Source organism: Palaemon carinicauda, chromosome 27 (assembly GCF_036898095.1).
Source record: "Palaemon carinicauda isolate YSFRI2023 chromosome 27, ASM3689809v2, whole genome shotgun sequence".
Classification (NCBI taxonomy): Eukaryota; Metazoa; Arthropoda; class Malacostraca; order Decapoda; family Palaemonidae; genus Palaemon; species Palaemon carinicauda.
The window spans coordinates 36,923,754-36,941,246 of NC_090751.1; the positions used below are offsets into that span (position 1 = coordinate 36,923,754).

The 17,493-nt window shown below is 36.8% G+C and overlaps 1 protein-coding gene across 2 annotated transcripts in view; it reads left to right on the forward strand.

Annotated features, from left to right (window-relative positions):
• The first annotated feature begins 3,598 nt into the window (after nt 1-3,598).
• Nucleotides 3,599-17,493, forward strand: part of LOC137620690 (deoxyribodipyrimidine photo-lyase-like) — a 61,065-nt gene continuing 47,170 nt past the window's right edge. Inside the window, exons 1-3 of one of the 2 annotated variants that reach the window (XM_068351037.1) lie at nt 3,599-3,756; nt 9,480-9,618; nt 14,248-14,374. In XM_068351037.1, the coding sequence (XP_068207138.1) occupies nt 3,734-3,756; nt 9,480-9,618; nt 14,248-14,374 (289 nt within the window). In that variant the 5' untranslated portion in view covers nt 3,599-3,733. Of the gene's footprint in view, nt 3,757-4,297; nt 5,115-9,479; nt 9,619-14,247; nt 14,375-17,493 lie in introns of those variants that run through there. The other variant, XM_068351036.1, reaches the window with a different exon arrangement.

The following is a 17,493-nucleotide window of genomic DNA, read 5'->3' on the forward strand; positions in this document are numbered from 1 at the left end:
CACGAATTCTGGAACTCGTGGAGTCGTGGGGTGCTCGGTTCCTCGTTGATCTCTTCACAACACTGCGATTGTGGGCACACTACTAGATGAAGCATATTATTGTTATTGTTATTACTTGCTAAGCTACAACCCTAGTTGGAAAAGCAGTATGCTATAAGCCCAAGGGCTCCAACATCGAAAATAGCCCAACGAGGAAATGAAATAAGGAAAAAACTAAAAGATGTTTAAGAACAATAACAACATTACAATAAACTTTTCATATATAAACTATAAAAACTTGAAAATAACAAGAGGAAGAGACACAAGATATAATAGTGTGCCCAAGTGTACCCTCAACCAAGAGATATCTAACCCAAGGAAATGGAAGACCGTGGCACAGAGGCTATGGCACTACCCAAGACTAGAAAGCAATGGTTTGATTTTGGAGTGTCCTTCTAGAAGAGCTGCTTACCATAGCTAAAGTGTCTCTTCTACCCTTACCAAAAGGAAAGTAAACACTGAACAATTGCAGTAGTTATTCTCTTGAGAGAAGAATTGTTTGGTAATTTCAGTGTTGTCAAGTGTATGATTAAAGAGGAGAATGTGTTAAGAATAGGCCAGAGGAAATAAGGCGTAACCAGAGAGAGGGATCCGATATAGTACTGTATGGCCAGTCAAAGAATCCGATAACTCTCTATCGGTAGTATTTCAACGGGTGGCTGATGCCTTGGCCAACCTACTACCAATATGCAGAAAATTCATTATCATTAGTTACCTCTTGCACAGACAGCACAGCTTGCACACTTTTACTTCTAACTTCTAGGACCTATCCAATATACCGGACAACCTTTTAAGTATGGGTTTTTAAATTTCCTCTATGTTATTATTTCTAAATTTCCTTAACTCATTCGTTCAATATATGTTCAGTAGTATCCTCTGCCTCCCTACAGAACACACAAACCATATCCTTATTATTCCTATTTCTATAACTTTCTTTTAATTCTAGCATATTCAATATTGTTTTCATAACTATTTCTCATTAGTGTCAAGTTCTATATAACCTCTTCTTCAATTATATACTATTCCCAAACCTCAGTTTGGTCATCTCTGCTTTCTTTTCTTCTACTATTCTTTAAATCTCATTTGCCACTTTACTTTTTATTTCTTTTTTGAGTTCTTGCTTTTTATACTTTCTTCTTCTATTTTAATATCATATATATTGCATATTTCTATGATACTTTTTCCCCAACATTCCCCATATGCTTCTCTTATTTGATCTTCCACTACCTAATTAACTAGCTGTTTGTCATCTGATATTATGATACAGCATCACCTTTTTGTACTCTGTTCTATTTTCAACTGGCCATATTCCTGTTTCAGCTGTTAGCCTCCAGTATGGTGTGGTAACAACCTGTTCAAATATTCCTTTCATAATTTGGTATTGAATAATTTCTAGTTCTTTCATTTCTTTTATAACATCACATGTATTAATATTTGCAAACATTATAGGTATTACTACTGCTTTATAGTCCTCACTAGGAATGCCAAATCTCCTACAATGTTACTGTCTCCTACTTCCTAACTTCCTGTAGGCCTACCATGTATTCTATTTTTGCGTCCCTCTTGCTCATGCTGAGACTATGGTTTCCTTTATCCGAGTACAATTCTCCTAAGTATTTATATTCCTTAACTGTTTCTATCCTTCCATTTCTAACCACTCCATTTACCTTTTAACTTTTTTGTCTAATTATTAACACCGCAGACTTCTGTGGATTTGGGCTAAACGTACATTTTTTAAGTTCTTCTAAACTGCGGCAGTTACTAATGGCTCTTTCTACTTTGTATTGATTGTTACTGGGGACCATTGTATCATCTACAATTATTCTACATAAATTAAGGCTTTTATTCTAATGTTTCTAATCAGGGTTATCGTCTTCTCACTTATTGAATTAACTTTGTTCGTGACTAGTAACATAACTATGGTCCAAATGCTGTTTCCTGTTTTATGTTTCCTTCTATCCTAATTTCCTCTGTATATCCATCGGGCTTCTTGATAATTGCATTAGCTTTCTCATTTAATTTATATACCATCTTTCCCTACCATCATACTTAGTTATTTGATACAATCTTTCAAACAGTTTATCAAAATTTTTTTACGGCATCCCCAAACCATATAGTCGAGGTTCCCAATTAGGGTAGGGTGGGGTGGGCCTGGTTCCTTATTGCTCACTCCGCAAAATAAGTTTGCGGGCACTCTATCCCTTTGTAGATAGGTGCAAAGCTTCTAAGCTTATTCTTATTATTATTTTTAAGTTTTTATTATCTGTACCTTAAATAAATTAATACCGTAATGAGATTCTCAATCTTTACTTTTATTCCATTCTACCTTGAAATTAGATAGGATAACACCTTGCTATCATCAATTTTGGCAACCTATTGTGGTCAGTTGGACTTCTTAAATTCTTCTTTTGTATGCATTGCCCTACCTATAAATGCAGCCAGATCCCTGCTAGGATTTTTCAGCGAACCTAAACTTATGTCAACATTCATTAGTTGTCCTAATTTTGGGAATAGAAATAAATGTTTGGTAGTATCTTCTTCATCTTTGTACAGGTCACACAAATTATATTCACATTTTCCCCCGAAATTCGCTTTAAAGTTGAGCAGGAAGAAGCATCGTAGCACGAGACAAATTGACGTTTGGCAAGTTGTTATAATTTACAACGGCCCCTCTAAAATATGTTCCACTTTTATCAGTTTTTTTTTTCGTTCCACTTTTATGAGTTTTTTTTTTTTCGTGAAAGTGAAATAGGATATTTCTAGGGTTACAGTTGGTGTCATGATTTATTTCCTTACAATTACTTTGTGAATTATTATTATTAGTTTACCCTGACTCCACTCATCTAGTTTTCATCCGTGCTCCTATATGTAGTTGAATTAGTTCTTTTAGCCTAGAAACCCATCTTCTAGCTGCCTTTCTCTTCTTAACAAATTCTTCACCTTGAACTATTTATTAACATATAATAACTCAAACGTGTTCATGATATCCTGTCCCGGGTCTGACACCACGATGTACTTATATGACTAACAAAGAACAAGGCATTTAAATAGTGTAGAATTAACAGGTGAATCATTCCCATTAAATTAATAAAATCAGTAAAAACATCACTGCATGTAAAATTAAATGAGGATGGTGCGAAAAAATGGTTCTCATTTTATCCAGTACATACAAATACACGCGATAGTTGAAATTTTCAACTATCAAGCGTATTTTTCTCAAATTCAAGCTGGACTACAAATGCACACAAAACCATGTTATGGTTGGTGTCCAATGAAACGTTCTTTTCCAAGTAGTCAGTAAGTATTTGACAAAAATTCTCAATTTGTTTCACGAAGAATATGCGTATAATAACATCTTTGCGTTAATAGTGTTGTCAAGGTTACGCAATTATATAACGTTTGCAGTGATGCCATATCGGAAGTAGCTAGTTCTTGGAGGACTGTAAGAGATACATGACTGGGACAGTCAAGAATGTCAATCAAAACACAACAGAATTTATCTTGTTTGAGAAATATGCAATACCTTTAATCATCTAGATATTATGAATAAATTGCTTTAACTAACATGACCGAATGTGGGTTAAATCAGGAGTTACGCAAGGCTTACGCAATTACAACTTTTGAACTGAGTTTGGTAATAGTGACTGGCGGGTCATATAACAATTCTCAGTCAACATAAGCGCGTTAACCCTGGATGATACAACGAGGTATCTTGAGGTAAAACCATTATTCTCTTTTGTATTATTTTACACCAAGTTTGGTCACGTATTAAAACATAAACCTCTGACAAATGTAGCAAGGGTTTGAAAGATCCTTTGTCTCTCAAATGGTATTAACCATGTTAGATATAAATAGATAACTCCAGTTTTAGACCACTTCCCTAAGTACTCAGTTCTTTGGGTTGGCTGCTTTGGCAATTCTATTAGGTAAACTACCTCTCTGGATGAGCTATATCAGCTGATAAAATAAGGTTTGAAGGAATATGCGTATTTATTGGTCAGACTTTAACCCCATCTACTCGTACCTTTATATTAGTGAATCCGTACCTTCCGTAACTTATAAAATTGTAGCTATTTTTCCAAAGTATGAAGATTATAAGCACAATATTCGAAATCGGTTTTATTATATTTCTGGCCGGAACATCATCATCTAATAAAGAAAAAAAATTCACGAGACTATAATTGGATATTTATGGCTGTCACTGTACCGTACGCCATTCATGTAGTAAACAAACATTGACTCCTACTGTCAATCACGATTCACGCAGGCTATCTTATTAGGCCTTTTCATTTCTATTATCTGGTTTTATGGAAAAGAAAACAAGTGTTCCATTTGTATATTCCACTGATAGCCTATACGTTTTATCCACTCAAGGCTTTAGTTCACAATGGCTATAATCCATAATTATATATGATCAATATGTGATGCTTTAATTGTATTTATAGCCAAGTACATGAACTATATATTTTTCCAAGTGGTTATTGTTATTCATCAAATTCTAACCATGATTAATTCCGAATGATAATAATAATGATAATACGTGTATGAGTGTTCCTACCCCTTTACAATAAAAACAATTATAAGGGATTCCAGTAGGAAAATAGGGATTATGGTAGGAGAAACACCAAAAACAAGGGATTAGAGTACAAAAAAACAAGATAACCTCTGAGAAAAACATATGGTTCATGTAATTGGCAAGAAGTTGAAGTTTCAGAATTAGCTGTAATTTGCCCCCATTATAATAGTTATAAGTGGAGAATATAATACCCAGCACTCTGATTTCTTATAATAAATTCTAGTTTTGCTGAAAGTTATGGAACCGCACATTAAACGGAAAAGTGATATTAATGATTGATATATAAATTATGAAGGTTTGTAGATCAGCGGATAATGGTAGACGGGAGTAGAAAATGGAAGTTTCAAACTTAATTTCATATATCGGCTATGTGTCCTAACAAGGTGAATCTCCTAACCTTACCTTGGTTTAGCGTGTCTACCATGGGAGCCCAATTACCTTTGCTACCGGTAGGAATAGTAGCAGGTGCATCCGATATTTTACAAATCATCCCTAGGAGGTGTGTCCAACATTCTACAAATTAACCCTTTAATTAATCACTAATACGTTTACTGTATTTATAACCTTAACCATGGGGAAAAGCTTTACTATCCCTATATTATTTGGTAAATGTGTGCATTTTTACAACTCATTTTGACCAAGGTGAAATCTAACTTCAACTTGGATGTATGTTCTATCTGATCACTAGTGGTTTTTCTCCTTCTTTGATGTTAAGATTAGACGTAGTAGGTTCCTATGATTTTTAGAGTGACACACATGAATATATCTTAATCTAATTAACGTAAGATGATGCTATTTCATTACTGACTTTGGTTTTTAGCAATTTAATTAAATAGCTGATGAAAAATGTCTAATTGGTCAGAATCAACCAACCCTAATCTGAAGATATCTTTGTTCCTTCGTGTATACAAACCTTTTGTCCTCTAAAATAGGGAAATGTCTTCAGCAGAGCTGGTATGCCCATTAAATTTGTTAATGAGTTGGTAACATCCCCTTGCCTGTCGGAAGCTCCTCACTTTTGTCTTTGGCTGCAACAAGTATGTGTGTACCATTCCATCCTAACAAAAGGCTTTGATCTTTTTGCTTTATTTTTCAGGAAATGAATGCTTGTTGTTGTGCATGATGGATGTGAAGCAAGAGTTTTGTACTTGGTGGAGGGAAAGGGTGGGCGCTGTAACTGGCTTTTGGCTAAATGGCTGTTGGTCCACACACTGTGCATTTTGCAAGAGGTATGGTTGTTTGCAATCATCCCCATGTGCCGAGTGCAGATTGTGGCCTTCTGTGCAGTGTCAGGCATATATTTTATAAAGGTAAAAGAAAGCTAAGCTTTCTTTGGTGTCTGTTCTGGCAATGTCCAAGACAGAGAGTAAGTCTGTTACCAGTTTTTCTCAAATCTCTCAAGTGTGCCTCATATTAGCCCTTGAACTGAGCATCAGTCACAGCTATGACTCTCTTAGACAGTCCTTACACTAAACTTAGTTTCAACAAAGCAAGTTGGTGAGCTTTTGACATCTTGTATGTTTGTTAGTTATTACAAAGAATACAGGAGGTTTCCTTGGCTTGTTCCTGAGTTCATGACCAAGACCACAGGTTGTCCATGATATCAGGTTTGAGTTGTCCTCCATCTCTTATGAGGATGCAGGCAGGGGCATCTGAATGACGAGCATCTATCCTTTTGGTCCTCCACTTCAGGCCTGAACTCAAAAGACTTTTCTTGACATTGGCAAGATAAAGGGGAAAGATATCAAATAACACTTTCTATCTAGCTTTGTGAGATCTATATTTGCCGATATGTCAACAAGTAAGTGGGTTGGAGGTCCAACTCTAGTAAGGTCTCACACATACAGATACAGTATTGGGTCCTACTCATCACTATTATTATTATTATTATTATTATTATTATTATTATTATTATTATTATTATTATTATTAGCTAAGCCACAACCCTAGTTTAAAAAGCAAGATGCTATACACCCAAGGGCTCCCACAGGGAAAAGTAGCCCAGTGAGGAAATGAAATAAGGAAATACCGTAAATAAACAGTATAAGAAGTAATGAACAATTAACGTAAAATATTTTAAAAACATTAACAACATTAAAACAGATATTTCATAGTATATAAACTTTAAAATGACTTATATCACCCTGTTCAACATAAAACCATTTGCTGCAAGTTTGAACTTTTGAATTTCTAATGATTCAACTACCCGATTAGGAAGATCATTCCACAACTTGGTCACAGCAGGAATAAAACTTCTAGAATACTGTGTAGTATTGAGCCTCATGATGGAGAAAGCCAGACTATTAGAATTAACTGCAGGCCTAATATTATTAACAAGATGGAACTGTCCGGGAAGATCTGAATGTAAAGGATGGTCAGAATTATAAAAAAAATCTTATGCAACATGCATAATAAACTAATTGAACGACTGTACCAGATATTAATATCTAGATCAAAAATAAGAAAATTAATAGACTGTAAGTTCCTGTCCAACAAATTAAGATGAGAATCAGCAGCTGAAGACCAGACAGAACCTGTCAGTGGCTCGGATATTAAGGCGGGAGTCTGCTAATGCAGATTTCATATACAGGTACTTCCCACTACCTTTGTGAGTATACCCACAAGTCCTTGGGTACCTTTACTCTTGTTCGTGTGGTAGCATCTCGTCTAAGTTAGCGGTTTCAGCATGAGTCTAGAATGATAGGTAGACTGGCTGACTTATAACTCTTCTTTCTTCCCAATCCCTTAGGGAATGCTGCAGCCATGGCCACAATAATCTGGACCATATGGCAGTTACAGGTGAGTTTCCTAATGGAATAACCTTTTTTTTTTTCTCAGGCAAAACTTGTTTATAAGTATCTTTCCCATCCTCCTAGTAAAGGGAGAGGATGCATAGAATATGTTGAAACCTATTTCTTAGATGCATGTACTGTACATTTGAATAACATATTCTGTATAAGGCTATAGGTTTCCTGTAACCTGTTACCATTTACACTTGGTGTAAGCCTAACCTAATGCCTGTGACATCTCCATGTTCAGACCATTATTAGGTTGGCAGGAGTGAACAGTCACTTTCGATCCTCTATTGTACAGTACTAGGTGCTCTGACATTTCATAGGAAAGTTAAACCAGTTAAGCTTTTGGAACATATGAACTGCCTCCCCTTAAGGATGAATCCATTTTAAAAGAATGATGGTTTGTATTTGTGTAGGAACAAATCACAATTTTTAAAGTAATTTTTTTTCTAACTATGCAAACCATAGACCTTGACGTTGCATATGCTCCCTCAACCACCCTGTAGGTCCCAGGCCTAAGGTCAAAAGTCAATGTCTAGCTGATTGACAGGGGGGAGGGGCTTTCTTGCCACCTGGCAGTAGTTAGAAGTGCCTCATCAAGTTTTTATTGCCATTCTAGCTTTACCGAAGTTATACTCCTATTAAAGGAGTCAGGTTTGTAGTTAAGAAGAGTAAAATTTATATTAAAAGTTGTGACTTATTCTACCTTTTTGGGCTCAAGCCATGTCGTCCTGATGGAAGTTCCTATTAGGTAGCTTCCTTGGGTATATTACAACTACGGCGATATTCCCAGAGAATTTACCTTAAGGTACCCAGAATTCTAACTCCTGGAGCGAATATCCCTAATAAAAGAACCAGGGATATCGCAAAATATCAGCGGACGTATTCTTGACACGCCACATGGCAGTCTGTACCCCGAACAGAGTTAACACTTCGTAGGGGTCAAATGGCAAGAAAACGAAAACGATAAGAGAGGGGGGAGCCGTTCGTAAGGTACCTCTCCTCTCCCGTTTCGTAAGCGTGCCCTGCGCCGCTCGCGGCGCCATCTGTATTCCTTTTTGCGTAGCTTAACAGCTCGGTGTTTTTCCCTGTGTTTCTAGCAAATCTTGGATTTATCTCAGCATTTATGCTTTCTCCAACTTCTTCTACCTCCGATAAGTTGAGTATGGCACGTTTTGAGAATCCACAGATACAGTAATGCTCTGGTAAACTTCCATCAGGACGACATGGCTTGAGCCCAAAAAACGGATTTTGAGCGAAGCGAAAAATCTATTTTTGGGTAAGATGGCCATGTCGTCCTGATCGACCCGCCCTGCCCCTTTCTTTAAAAAAAAAAAAAAAAAAACGAAGGGGCTGTAGGTCCCCTCCCTACATACAGTATCTGTAGCACCTCGTGTATCGCTACAAGGAATACAGATGGCGCCGCGAGCGGCGCAGGGCACGCTTACGAAACGGGAGAGGAGAGATACCTTACGAACGGCTCCCCCCTCTCTTATCGTTTTCGTTTTCTTGCCATTTGACCCCTACGAAGTGTTAACTCTGTGCGGGGTACAGATTGCCATGTGGCGTGTCAAGAATACGTCCGCTGATATTTTGCGATATCCCTGGTTATTTTATTAGGGATATTCGCTCCAGGAGTTAGAATTCTGGGTACCTTAAGGTAAATTCTCTGGGAATATCGCCGTAGTTGCAATATACCCAAGGAAGCTACCTAATAGGAACTTCCATCAGGACGACATGGCCAACTTACCCAAAAATAGATTTTTCGCTTCGCTCAAAATCCGTTTTATAAACCCAAGTTCTTGGAAGTCAACTTCCCACCTTAATCACACTTTTCAGTATTGAGCTGAATGTCAAAAGTAAAGTTTTTGATAGGTACTCTACTCGCTACCTGTCAACTACATTTTTTAACAATTTCAATGACTGAGCTTTGCTGAAAAAAAATGTCCTACTTTAAAGGACTCAAGGTTATATACTACAGCTAGGAAAAATACAAATTACTTTTAAAATTTGATATTTTTTCTCTTTAGTCTTACTTCAAGAGATTAACTTTATATATTTTTTTCCAGACACTTCAATAAATCTAGGTTGTTAATTTGCCTGAGAAACAAGATGACATCCGTTGAAGCTGAGCCACCTCTGAAGAAACAGAAAATTAGTGCGACCGACTTGGACATACATGCACGAATCAAGAAAGATAGAATGGAAGTAAGTACAGTACTTTACTGTTTAAAAAGTATTTTTTTTTCATAGATTGTTTTGCTTATTTTGTTTCCCTCTTATGCAAATACAAACCATCATTCTTTAAATAAGAGTATGACTTCAGCAAAGCTGGAACAACTGCTGAAAATGTAACAGTGCTGTTATAATGACCGGGGAGGTGGTGGGAAACCCTAACTGGCCCACCAGTCAGCCAAGGAGTCTCATTGTGACTTTGCTGTAAACAGTAGCAATCTTTGCTGCAGTAATAATTTTCTTTACCTGTGCTGTTAAAATGGCGAACTGTGTTGACATGCAGTTGTAATTGGGTAAGTGTGGTTAGAAGTGTGGCAGGTTTATGTCTAAGCCTGCCATTGATCCTCACCATTTGCATGTGGTTTGCTGAGGGCATGAATGTTCGTAGTCATCCCATTGTGATGAATGCAAGTTCTGGTCACCTCTGTAATTGGTTGAGTTAACCGAGAAGGAGAAGGAGGAGGTTATGAAGGATTCTATCATATTTAATCTGAAGGGCCAATACTGTTGGTGTTGTGTCGCTTTTTTGTTCCCCGCATATTTTATTTCATATATTTTATGAAAATACTGGCCAGATTAAAAGATTTCAGGGGGAATGAAAATACTGTAGAAAGATAATTTCATTTTATTATTATTATTATTATTATTATTATTATTATTATTATTATTATTATTATTCTTATTCAGATTACTTGCTAAGCTACAACCCTAGTTGGAAAAGCAGGATGATATAAGCCCAAGGAAAATAGCCCAGTGAGGAAAGGAAACTAAGAAAAATGGAATATTCTAAGAACAGTAACAACATTGAAATAAATATTTCCTATATACAGTAAACTGAGTGTACCCTTAAGTAAGAGAACTCTAACCCAAGACAGTGGAAGACCATGGTACAGAAGATATGGAAGACTGCTGGCGCGCGCAGGAGAGAGCTGGCGCGCAGGCGAACGCTGGTGAGCATAGATCGTTGGCGCACAGGTGCAGGAGAGAGCTGACGTGCAGAGATTGTTGGCGCGTAGGACAACGATGGCGCGGCCGGAAGACTGCTGGTGCGTGGAAGCAATGAAGTGCAGGAGAGAGCTGATGCGCAAAGATCGTTGGAGTGCAGGAGAGTGGTGGTGCGTAGGACAACAATGGCGCAAGCGCGCGGGAGCGTGATGGAGCGCAGGAGAGCACTGGCGTGTAGGAGAGCACTCACGAGTAGGTGCAGGAGAGCGCTGGCGTGCCGGCGCAGGAGATCGTTGGCGAGCAGGAGACCGAAGTTGTGTTGCCCCTGTATTCGTAGGTTGATTGGCGCGGTGGCAAACATTGCTCTCTGTGGCGAGGTTGCGCTGGTCGGTTGGCAGGTCAGCTGTTAGGACGATCAGAAACTGGGATGTGCCCTTTAGAAGGGCGAACATCCACCGATGGGGATCGCGAATGATCCACAGGAGAGTCCAGGACCAAAGTCCAAGAACTAGCTGCAGTGCGAGGTTGCGCCGGTAGGTGGCCGGGTCAGCTGGTAGGACGATCAGGAACTGGGATGTGCCCATTGGAAGGGCGAACATTCACTGTAGCGTCGTCAGAAGGTTCAGGAACAGATGATGTCCATGACGCCCAGTAGCAATCCTCTGAAGAGGAGTCTCTATGAGTGGCCCCTCTCGTGAATGAGAGAGGTGATCACTTTGCAGGAGAGACTTGCCTAAGACTATGCTCCACCCCTGAAGGAAGAGAGACTCAGCAAGGGGGGAATGTAGTCTAGGCGAAGACAGCCACAGCAGTCTGAGTTGATGAAGATGCAGGAAGTTCTCCCTCGGAAGGGAGAAACAACCTCACACCTGGGTAGGAAACTCTCCCTCGGAAGGGAAAGTTGTCCAACCCCTAGAGGCAAACATCCTGGTAGCGCTTTAAGATGATCTGATGAGAGCGCTACGTGAGGAAGCATAGCCGGAGCTAGTTCCTCGAAGATGAAGTGCTGATCAGGTGTTGCCACGGGCGTACTTCTAAGAGAAGGGATGACGCCTATGATGACGTCCTCTCAGGGACGGCAGTGACAGCAGATTCCCCAGGCATGAACAGAATAGCTCTGCTTTGTCGGCACTCTTAGTCGAACGAAGAAAACTGCATGGCTACCTAAGGAAAAATAAAATAAATTATGTAACAGAAAATTCCCTAGGGAGGAACACCTTTAAGTTTAAAATTCTAATATCTTGAGTGGCTCATAGTTCAGCAGAAAACAAAGCAAAAGCAGCACGTTTGGTACCCACTGAACAGTATTGTATTTTACATTATTTTATATTTTATGAGGATTTTTATGATTTATTTATTTGTTACTGGAAATTGATAAATCAGGCAAGTTTGGTTATTTTACATTATGGATACAATACTGTACAAGTGTTAGTATTAATAACACTGCAGCATTTGTTATGTGGATGATCATAAGTACTGTACATCTTGTACCAGTGGATCATCCCAGTATTTTTCCCAATGTTTTATTATTATTATTATTATTATTATTATTATTATTATTATTATTATTATTATTATTGGGCTCCGGCTCCAACAAGGAAAATACCCCAGTGAGGAAAGGAAACAAGAAAAAATAAAATATTTTAAGAAAAGTAACAACATTAAATTAAATATAAAAAAATAAATAAATTGAAACAAATAGTTAAAAATATAGATATTGTATAGAACTGTTTACTTGTTTATATCCTACTAGAAATATATATAAACAAAATAAAGCTAATGTTAACTTCTTGAAAATATAGATTTTGAAAGAAATATGAAATTATGAATTGATACATAGAAACATAACAGATCATATACCCTGTACTTGATAAAAACAAATACCAAATGCATTACTCTTAAATGTGCAGTATACTGAACTTTTTAATTTACAAAAACAGAAAAACTGAAATTGCACTGTAAAAGTACAGTTTACAATACATTATAGACTGGAAATACCATGAGTGTTTAATATGCAGTTTTGTTGATAGTGTATGCATTTTAATGATGGATACCATTGGATGGGGTTCCTATCTGGACCATTCACTTACTGTGCAGTAGTAATGTTAAGAAGGATTATCATTTAGAAAAATAATTTTTTTCCTGTATTCAGTAAGTGTCTTTTTTTTGTGTGTGTGTGTTTTCTATGGAATTTGATTGGTTCCCATAGGCTGAAGCTTGTGTCATACAGTTTATAATGTACTTTTGGAGATGATAAGCCCAAGTCTAAGTAGGGTGTTGTACAGTACTGTATATTTACATCATCCCATCTTTCTATAATAATTTTTAAGGTCTTTCGTGATTGTATTTTAATTCTTGAATGCTTTTAATTCTCTATACTAATTATCATTATATTGTTGGGAATGAGGAATGTCACCGACATTTTCCCTAGGTCCTGTACTCTCATCTCGTCATTCTATCTTGGGATAATCAAATGCTATTCACAACCCTCTGCCAACGAAGTTGGAAGGAGGTTATGTTTTACCCCCCCCCATTTGTGTTTGTTTGAGAAAACCTTCCTGGCCACAATTTTAAATGTAGAGTAATGAAACTTGCAGGGATTAACTTATGAAAAACCTGGAAACTATTAAATTTTGGAAGGTCAAGGTCACGATCAAGCAAAATGTCCAATTCATGTAATTGGTTATAAGTTTTGCCATTGTTTTCACAGAGACCTCAAACTTGGTTCATATTTGAGTGTATGGAAATCCACAACAATTAATACACTTTAAGGTTAAAGGTCAAGGTTAAGTCCAAGGTGAAAGTCAAGCAAAAGGTAAAATTCCAGTCATCAACCATATAGCCACCTGGCCACAATTTTGATTATAGATTAATGAAACTTGCATGGATTAAATGTTATGAAGAAAGCTGGAAATAATTAAATTTTGGAAGGTAAAGGTCAATGTCATGCAAAATGTCCACTTCACGTAATCAGCCGTAAGTTTGGACATTGTAATCACAGAGACTTCAAACTTGGTTCATATTTGTGTATGAAAATCCACGCCAATTAATACTTGTTAAGGTCCAAGGTCAAGGTTATGTAAAAGGTCAAATTCCAGTCATCAAACATACGGCCACAATTTTAATCGTAAAGTAATGAAGCTGGCAAGGTTTTTAAACTTATGTAAAGAGCTGGAAATTATTAAATTTTGGAAGGTCAAAGGTTAAGATCACAGACAAGCAAAACGTCAAAAATCAGTCCAAAAGGTCGAGAAATAAGCTGCCCTGGTGAAGGTCTCCGCTTTACTGAGTGCCCCTGTAATTACCCATGGATTAATCAACTTGTTTAATCTTCTATCTTCAAATGTTTTTGATTTTTTGGTAAAAGTAACATCTGTAACTAGGACACAACATTATACTATCTTTCCAGTCCATAAGGGTTTTTTTTTTTTATTTAAAGCTAATTGAGGGGCTACAATATTGAAAAAGGCTCTCTATATCTATTTTTTATTGGTCAGGCTACATGTTATTGGGTAAAGTTAAGCCAGATTTTAAGTAAAGTAGGTAGGCTATTGGTTCACCATACGTACAAATATTACATTACCTATTTTGTTTCCTTTTGAAATTATTGTCTTTATTCAATATACTGTACTTAACACTACTTTGGTTATTATTTAGGTGGCAGAGAGCATCATGGATTTCAAATTTAACAAAAAACGTGTTGAGATGTTAAGTAAAGCTACGGAAGTCCCAGATGGCAGTCAAGGAATTGTTTATTGGATGTCACGTGAACAACGGGTGCAAGGTACTGTAAAAGACTGTAAAACTAGTACATTTGTTTTGCATATTTTTTTTATTACATGTTATCTGACAGCATTGTAATATATGCCCGGTCTTGGTCATTACTGACATTATTCCTTTACAACATTATTAAAGCATGAAAAATTCTCAGAATAGAGTACAGCAGTGCATATTATTTACACATTACAACTTGGAAATACTGTATATATTTTTTCCTACACGTATAAACACCTTTTGTCCTTTGAAATAGGGATATATCTTCAGTGATGCTGGAATTTACACTTAATCATTAACATTGTACAGTAGTTGGTTAATGACAGGTTGTACAAGGAGTAGCCACACCCATCTGCCTTTTACAGAATAGCCACTTTAGTTTTTGTCATTAACAACTACAGAAATCTCTCTCTACTATTGTATCTTTTCCTACATTCATTTGTCATAAGTGCTTGTTAATAGTTTTTGGTTTTTGGCAGCGCTCTCACTTTTAAGCAGAAGAGCTCTGAAAGTTGAGCGTGTGGCGAATCGAATTTTCTTCCTTCGACCATACAAACCAAAACCCTAATGGGTTTTTACTTTTATAAAGGGTGATCTTAAGTAGTCCCACCCCACTTATGGAGTGTAGTTCTTGTTCTTCCAATCTCATATAGCTTCAGGGTAGTTCCTCTGCCTCATAAGGGAGTTACCTGGTAAAAACTAACTGTCACCCTTAGCTGTGTGCTCGCTATTGAAAATTATTTGTTTGGTTGGCTCACCTAGTGCAGAAAGTGTCCCCCGAATGATGATCCAATTGTTGCAGTGTCAGCAAGTGGTCCCTTTGTGACAAAAATCTCAGCACATAGTAGTTTATATTATGGTGGAGAAAGCTCTTGTAGCTTCTACCTTGAGGGAGTGAAGTCATTATCGGTTGCCCAGACTTTAACTCCTCTTTGAAGACAAAATGGTTGACAAGGCAGGGAAAAGTTCACTCTATCTCTCTCTCTATGTTCCCTCCTCCTTTACCAATCTCTTCTTCCTCCATTCCCTTTGTTAGACAATTTTTCTTTGTGATAGGAATGTGGAAGGGGCTTCCCCTTCACCACAACTGTCGTTAACCAACTACCTTTTTAATGATTCAATGGCCATTCCACCTCTGCTGAAGACATATACTCTAAAGGAATTGGGTTTATGTATTTAAGAAAATACTTTATATCAGGCACCTCAAGGTATACCATTACATTATCTGTACAATACCCTGTATACAAGTGCATATTATACAGCAAATGATAAAATTAGAGCAATAAGTAAACTCCTATACAGTACTCTTATTTGGATTTCTAGAATTCATAAGACATCACAGTACAGTAATTTTAAAGATAATGGCCTAAAGTATCATGAAAGAAATGTAGAAAACTAACTAGGAAGCAAAGTTGCTATCAATTAGCCACATGTTTGGCAATAGAGTCACAATGGATGTGCTTCTGGATTTGATGCGTAGTCCTTTGCCCTGTATAATCTACATAAATTACTTGTACTTAACAAAGTAGGCAAGTTTGATGGTGGTACAAAAATGTCTCATTGTTGATAATGGTAGGTTGGCAAAAGTCATAAGAACTAGAGGAAATGGGTGAATGGTGATTAAAATTGTAGATTGCTTTTATATTTTAGAAAAGGCTGTTATGTGGATAAGCAATAAAAGCAAGATACCTTTTCTGGGTATACAGTAATTCCCCAAGATGAGCACATTAGTTTTATCAACTTGCAGAGATAAGAACTTGTGCTGGCAGTAAATAAAGATTGGTTTAACTTCTTTTAAAAGTGGTTTATTACGCTGAAATGGCTGAAGGTATTCATGATACTTATGCAGGATATGTCATTATAGTTTGTATCTTTAAAACCCCAGAACTTTTCAACTTGAAACCCAGTCTTGGAACATATAGTGCTCTCATGTACGGGATTTCATGTACAAGGTTGTTATCAAGAGAATGATACAGGAGCCAATATCTACTTTTACATTCCAAGCAATGTATATAAGTTGAAAAGAAAAAACAGAAAATACTAGGTTACATCTAGCATGTCATTTACCACTTGGTAAAACAAAACTATGTGAACTTTAAAAAATGTTTATGTTGACCTCACTGAAATTATAAGGTCTAGTTGTGGGCAGCATCTTTGAGGAAGAACATAGACAAAGCAGAAACAGCACAGGCAAGAAAAATCAAGCTATTATTATCACTCGGACATTGGATATCAAAGAGGCTAGAATGCCTCACCTTATGTTATAAGAAAAGTTTCGATTAAGTGGTCAGGTTACATACATATTGTAAGTATTTCATTAAAAAAACTATATGGTATCTACAGTATTTACCTTAATTCACAACCAAAGTATGGATGGAAACCAGAACTAAAGTGGTTGGAGACCAACCTATTGGGAACAACTTCACATGTAACATAACCTTGTCTTGGAATAGACTACCATGTGTGCCTGTGCTTTTATTTATTTTTATATTCAGATGGATTAGCAAGTCGGGCAATATTTCTGCATTCATGTAACCTACTTGAACAGTACTGTATTTGCTATTCACCTACAATAATAGAGGCTAAATCAAATTACCATTACCCAGTGTGATTTTTCACTCGTCAGTTTTTTGTAAGAAAAAAGTTATAGTTTCTTGGTGTAATTGTGCGGAATTATCTAGAACAGAATGAAATGTGCTGTATAGTGTATTGATATTCAAGTAAAGCCTGGTTGTTGTTCTATTGAACTACATTTTATACATTGAATGCACAAGCAAAATGTGAAGTAATGTACAGTAAATGTAGCATAATTGATATACTGAAAAGGCCTTCTCTCCAGTCCCACTGATGGATATATTTTATTTAGCAGTTTCAGTTTGTTGAGGCAGCTGGCAAAATGTAACTTAGCGAGTATAGAAAGTCACGTGGGAGATGAGCGTGTTATTGTCTAAAACCACCATTTTAGGCAGTGCTGCTCTATAAAAGTGAGAGGGTTTTATTTAAAGATTATTCAAGGTTACTGGTAATTTTATTCTTTTAATGTCTATTTGAAAAGATGGAAGGTACATTGATTTTTTATATAATATAATTAGGAAATAATCAGAAAAACCTGTTTTATGCCAATTCATC